The sequence below is a fragment of the Tinamus guttatus genome, unplaced genomic scaffold, assembly GCF_059628265.1.
Source record: "Tinamus guttatus ecotype Peru unplaced genomic scaffold, ASM5962826v1 Tinamus_guttatus_pri_ptg000027l, whole genome shotgun sequence".
NCBI lineage: Eukaryota > Metazoa > Chordata > Aves > Tinamiformes > Tinamidae > Tinamus > Tinamus guttatus.
The window spans coordinates 373,243-379,915 of NW_028288561.1; the positions used below are offsets into that span (position 1 = coordinate 373,243).

The 6,673-nt window shown below is 39.0% G+C and overlaps 1 protein-coding gene across 1 annotated transcript; it reads right to left on the reverse strand.

Annotated features, from left to right (window-relative positions):
• Positions 1-374: 374 nt before the first annotated feature.
• On the reverse strand, positions 375-4,619 carry CIMIP1 (ciliary microtubule inner protein 1). Its single transcript, XM_088527792.1, has 4 exons — positions 4,558-4,619; positions 3,934-4,015; positions 2,771-2,869; positions 375-603 (listed from the first exon to the last, which is right to left on the reverse strand). Exons 1-4 carry the CDS (start codon positions 4,617-4,619, stop codon positions 448-450), a joined length of 399 nt encoding a protein of 132 aa, XP_088383918.1. The 3' UTR covers positions 375-447.
• Positions 4,620-6,673: the final 2,054 nt, after the last annotated feature.

Sequence of the window (6,673 nt, forward strand, 5' to 3'; positions counted from 1 at the left end):
ATTATCAGGAACATGGCAGTCGGTGTGTTGGTTTAAGTAAGTTGATGTGAAACTGAGCCTTAGTGGAAGTTTGCATGGGAAAAATAATTACAAAAATGTGCTTTTATTGTAAAACATGTTTTTAAATATTCTCACTAAATACTTCAAAATCATCCACCTGCTAATGCTACTAAGTGTAATATTTGTTCTGTTGATTTTTTTAAAATAAGTTTATTCATTTTTACATTTAAGTAAATGCAAAGAAATATTTGCACCTTGACTACTGTTGATTTAAACAGTAATAAGTAAAATGAAACATTAAGATACTCACACGTCACCAAAATGATTGTAGATTTTTATATTAATTGTGTTTAAGGCATAAATGTTTACATTCAACAGTTCACTCTAGTATGCTAATTTATTTAGGAACACAAATGTATCTATATGTCTAATTGTTATTTCTTAAAATTAATCAGAGGGCTCACATGGCCACTTCAGGTCCTTGAAAAAGCGGCCCTTGCAGCTTTGGATTTGATATCCATGTTCAAGTTCCAGTTCAGGAACAGCTGATCTCCAGCCAATAAACCCCTGCGTCGTTTTAGGTACTGGAGGAGATGGATGAACCTAGAATAAAAGTAATATGTAGGATTTAGTGATTAAGAAGTTGCTGGTGATAATTCTGTCGTGCAACACTCTCCTTCAGGCTCCAGTGTTAAATATAGTGGTTTTAAATTTAACACAAACTGTTACTATTTGGTAGTATAAGTTAGTATATTTAGTTTTGCTTCTTATTGCAAAGAAAAATAAGAGAGAAATTAGCATTTTTGCAGGTTGCTAAGATGTTCAATACATCTGGGTTATGGATGCTCATCTATAATTTTGTTAATACATTTCTTCAGCTGCTTTATTAGGAGAAGAATCTAAGCTTTAGTTTTGACTTCTTTCCTTACAGAATAATAATTTTTTTTATTCTAAATAACTTCTTTGAACCAAAGCATTTTCTACTTGCTGCAATGTATTTGGTAGTAACACAGCTACGGAATAATAGTTCTGAGGCCAAATGCTGCAGATATTATAGTCCAAGATGGCTTTTGCATCAAGGACTAGGTATCCATTCCACTTTCTTTCTGCTTTAGTAGATGGGTAAGCACAAAGTTAATCTGCAACTAATCTAGCTAAAAAAGAAACAAAACAGAAGCCAGCAGCCTGTGTGTGCTGACTGCTGTGCTTGCTTTGGCGGGATCATCTCCAGTGGGCACGTTGTATCACTTCAGCATCTGGGGACTTGCTCAGTAGAGAAATACACAGCAAGAGAACAATGTTTCAGTTCTCCTGCCAGAGCTGCTGCGCTTTGTTCTTTGGCCAAGATTAAAAAATGTTTATGATATTTAGGTGGAGCAGTTCTTCTGAAAAGATAATTTTTATGGCCAAAAGTGCCACCCACTGAGCAGAATAATGAAGGAAATCATATCCCATTTGTAATCTGGCGGAAGGGACAACGAAGAAGTAATTATAAATCTAACAGAGACAGAAGAACACATTATGATGACGGTTACCATGAAGGTAAATGTAGATAAAGGCACAACCTTCAGAATAATGATTTAAGAAATTTCAATCTGAATCTGTAACCCTTCACCAAGGAGTGTTCTCCTTGGTGAAAAGAAAAGATTCTAAGGCCAAATGGAAACTGGGAGCTCTGTTCCAGGATGCTCCAGGCTGCCCCTGCTGCTGTAGCAGCTGGTGCTTGGCTGTGTCCTTTGGAACCGGATTGTGCCGAAACAGAGGTCAGCGTGACTGACTAAAATTTGAGGCTTGTGACAGAACTCAAGAGCAAGTGGCGTTAGTGGGAGAAGTGCTGCCATTTCACTCTTCTCCTATGCTTGTCACAGACTCTAGTGTTTGTTTCAATTTAATCTCAGTGAAAGCTTTTATTACCTCATCTTATTTCCCCACCCCTGAAATCCTTTGAAGGAAAGTTCACCGAACAGGAATTTCCATTCTCTTGTTTCCTGGGTCATCTCAAAGTGGGCTAACCTTCCTTTCTGATAGCAACCACATCCTGCTTTTGCCTTTATGAATAGGTTCCTCTTTATGTCAGTGATTTAACTGCCTTTATTGTACAGTGGCCATTCAGTGGTGATTCTGAGGGTGGACACTTAAAAAAATCAAACCATGTGTTACATTTCATGCTCGTTCCAGTTGTGTGTGTAAAACTTTTTGACTATGAATATAAATCACATGCCATAATATCAAACCATTATAAATGAGCTCATTAGAACCAGTTTTTCCTGGCCTATCTAATTTGCGCCACTACAGAGGACTTAAATTACAACAAAAATGACTGCTTTAAAGCCAGAAAAATCTTTTGTTGTTGTTGGTTTGTTTTTTTTTTAAAAGCACTATTTGCTAGATCAGTTTATTCTGGGCCTTGAAGCAAGATGTGTTTGCACATATTTGAAGGAGGGATTGTCAGCAGTCATACACTGTGAACACTCCTGTATGCTAAGCTGTACAGCTGACTTGGTGTTAGTGGATGTCACAGGAGTGTAGAGAGGAAGTGCTTTACAGAAAGACTATTGTGTATGGTGGAAGCTCTGTGAACTAAAAACCATACCCAAAAGGCAATTTCTTGTCTAAATGAACCCCTTTAACTAAAGGTCAAAGTAAATTGCATTTGAAACCCAAGCAATGCTTCAAAGGCCCACATCTAATTAACAACTGATTTTTAGAGTTTGGGTGGTTGCTTAAGAGATTCCACTGTATTGCATTTTTTAAAATCTGATTTTATAACCTTAATATATTTTTCCACAGGTGTCACGGGTCGAATCTGCAGATGTGCTGGAAGCTCTATCTTGGGCTTAGTTTTTTCTTTCTTCTCATCTTCAATCAACTAAAACCAGAATATCTACATTAAAAAATGAACACTTTGTCCTTAAAAATATATCTGAATGTCTGATATCTATACCATTCCCTTCATTGCTTTATCTGATAAACACTCTGCTCTTACCATATAGAATAGGATAACTTACTGTAGTGATTTGGAAATCAAGGTAATTTACTTCTGGATTTTAGAAATTTATTTGATTATGAATTTTAGCTGAAAGGCTAAAAGTGTGATTCCACCTCTTTCAATTAGATCATCCATCCTATAAAGGATTGTAAATATATTTATATGACCCCAAACCAAAGATTAATACATGCTAAATACATTCTCCTATATAATCACTGCTTAGAATCTGTCATACTTTCCAACTGTAGCTCTATTTGCACAGTGCAAAGACTGATATACTTAACTGACCATGTTATCAACAACGGAATGGAAATTCTAGAAGGTACAAGGATTGAAAGGTACTAACTTGGATGCTTGGGGGAGTGGTTCAAAATTACCAAAGTAGATCAAGACCTTATTTATAATTTATGTCGGGACTCTGCTGATCCAACAAAAAAATCATTATTTCAAATGTAGTATTATTTGCTACTATATTCTACTATCTAAGCACTGAGAACAGACATCTCTTTTCAAATATTTTAGTTTGCTGTAAGTTTCCCCACTGAAAATTTAATTAGCTGGAACCTTTTCCCCTTCATTTTTAAACTACCATATGGATAGACAAAGGGGAAATATTTTCCTGTCAATGTGCATCTAGTTCTTGTTAGCAGTAGTGGAAGTCATGTTTATCAAGAGAAATATATCAGAATATGCACAGCATATAAATTACTACTTGCTATATTTTTTTCTGAGGAAAACTAGAACTTTGAGGCCATCATGAAAGTCCTGCATTTGTTAAGTAGGAACCTGACTTACTAAAGCAAGCTCAGTACTCCTCTACGCTTTCACGCTTTTTGCGTACAGACGAGGATATAAAACATAGCTTAATCAGAAGTTATATTTAATTATTCGGGGTAAACCGTCTAAGTAAGTTTCAGGTGTTGCTCTATGCTAATCTGTTTTACCTCTTCGAGAGGTGTTGATAAAAATCCCCAATTCTGAGACCATCTCTTTGCAGCTTCTAGCTCCCGTGCAATGTATTTTTTCCTGAAGCGAAGAGATATGTTTGAAAGGAAAGTAAACAAAGCTTTCTAAAACGAAGCCCAGCAACACTTGTCAACAAAGCAAAGGCCTTGAGGAGGGAGCTTTAGACCTCTACCTCAAACCAGCAAGGTGGTGGCTGACGTGGAGGTAAGGAGAAAATATTTCCAGTGGGTTTCAAACTTCCTCCCGGATTATGCTTATGTTAGGAAAGGGTGCGTGGAGGATCTGGCGGTTGCTATGCCACCTTTTAGAAGATTCAGGCAGCAAAAGCCCCACAGCGTTTTCCTGTAACTGCTGGCACCCCCCGTCCTCTTCCCTGGCTGTCTCGGGTCTGATGAGGGGACCTTGTCCCTGCCCTTTCCCCCTTCCCCACAGGGTTTGGGGTAGGGACAAGTGTCAGGTGCTTGGGTAGCCCCAGCTCCCTCCTCGCCCGCTCCTGGATTGTGTCAGCTAAAACTGACAGGCCCCTCTGGCGCCCCTGGGAGGCGGCTGCGCTGCGTGGGCAGCCCGGGCCCCACGCGCGCCCCTTCGCCCCGCGCCGTTACCAGATGTTGTCCTGCGCCACGAAGTTGCAGGGCGGGGCGGCGCCGCCGCGCGCGTGCGCCATGGCCGCCCCCGCGGATGGCGGCGCTGCCGGGAGGCGCCGCGCGCAGGCGCCGCAGAAAGGGCGGGAAGGGCCGGCGCGAGCGCGCAACGGCCGCGTGCCCCCCGCCCCCACGGCGCGGAGAAAAGAGGGAGAAAAAAGAAAAAAGGAGAAAAAATAGAGGCTCGAGGCGCAGGAGCCTCCACACCGCCGTCCTGCGCCTCCCAGCGCTGAGGAGAAACCCGCCTGGAGTCATGTAATAGCCGGTGTTTCCCAGGTGAAAAGCTAAAGGATCCCATTTTTTTTCTGGTTGTTTTCAAAGCATTTTAAAGTTTTTTTTTTTTTAATTAATAAACAAAAGCTATTTAGTAGACGAGTAGGCTTGAATGAACCTAGTAGAAAGCTGAGCTCTTGCTTGGGGAATTAGTCTTTCCTTTCAGTGGAAGTGGTGCTTTTCTAAACTCAAGATTTTATTGATTATTCGGACTCTTTACAAGGGAAGCAGCTGCTGCTGAGACCTTTCCAGACGCTCAGCTGCTAACGCTCTCTTTTACACCTGGACAAGGAATTTTGTCGGTGGTGAAAAACAGAGTATTTTAAATTCTATTTTTTAATGAAGATGAAGGAAAGTTGATGGTCCTGATAAGAACTATCTTGGTTTTAAATTCAGTGCTAAGGAAATGGAGCAATTGGTGTGTGCTGTGATAGATGTTTGTTTTATTTTTGGTTTTTTAATTTGCTGCCTCCCATTCCTAGATCGTTTAAATATACACCCAAAATCTCTGACTTTCAGTAACTGTACAGGAAAATATGCAGATCTGGTGACAAAATGGTGTCTTTCCAACCTCCTTTGCTAGTACAAGTGATTTTTTCACAAGCTACACGCTAATATCAGAAGTTTTAAGATGGTAACCCTTGAGCACCGTTTAAGGGTCATATGTGAGATTATTCACCCTCCTCCCCCAAATATTTACAGCTTGTATAAAATTCACTGTGTTCCAATATACTAATGTTTGTGGCTCTCTATCAATTTTTGGTACTCTTACTTTCTTGCAGTTGCCTTATAAAAACTTTTCAACAGCGAACATAGCCAACTGGCTCTTTCTATTTATGGATTTAAATAGTTCCCTGGCTTCCTTCTTTTTGTCTGGAAACTGGTTTGTACAAACACACCGTAAATATTTAATGTGACTCTTTCACACTACTTGGCAATTATTACCCATATTATAAATTAAATGCAGAAAGGTTTTGACCTGACTCGAGCAATTATAGGCCACCTGTTTGAATGCTTAATTGCTACTATTTTATTTACTTTTTTTTTCTCTGGGACAAAGGATTGAAAGACCCTAAATATTCGAGCATGGGAAGACTGTAAACACCTTTAGTAGTTGTTTTAAAAGTACAAAGAACTTCTATTTGAATAAGAGGAAAATATAAACATCCTTCTGTGGACCTAAAATAGCAATTAATATGGCTCTGCTGGGTCTCTAAAATGATTAAACTACCAACAAATATAACAATATTTGCTTACATGCCATTTCTTGATTCTCTAAGCCTAATTGATAATTAGGCTACCAATTAATTCAGCTGAGTCTCCAGTCACTCCCATAAATGCTTACTCATCTGTCTTATTTAATTAAGTCTTGCTGCTTACTCCTATTTATCTTATAAGAAGCTTTCTTATTAGAGCTTTTGATGTTTTCTTCAAAAAAATTTTTGTTAATGAAAATGATCAAACTCACAGTTTACAGTGTGCTAGGATTCAAGCTGTATTAATGTTTGTCAAGACGAACTCACTCTTGGCATTTAATTGAATTATATTTCAGGTGAGAGGATGTAGTAAATGAATACTTAATTTTCCCTCTTACTAGGTCTTTATGAGTACAGGACAGTGTTACAGCACTTTTGGAATTAGAAAAGACATGAAAGGATTTTACAGAAAAATTAAAGAGCCGCTGGCCAGTTTAGGAGCGCAGGTACACTGGGATCCAAAGATCTTTGGACAAAAGCCTGGTATTTATATTGTAGCTGCACACGACACTTGTCAGTACATGACAAAATGTTGAAGTAAATACTAG

Coding starts and splice junctions, on each gene's coding strand:
- CIMIP1 (XM_088527792.1), bottom strand. CDS start 4,619: ATGGCGCACGCGCGCGGCGGCGCCGCCCCGCCCTGCAACTTCGTGGCG. Junction 2,870..3,933: donor TATCAACACCTCTCGAAGAG/GTAAAACAGATT, acceptor TTCTGGTTTTAG/TTGATTGAAGATGAGAAGAA. Junction 604..2,770: donor CTGTGGAAAAATATATTAAG/GTTATAAAATCA, acceptor CTTTTATTCTAG/GTTCATCCATCTCCTCCAGT.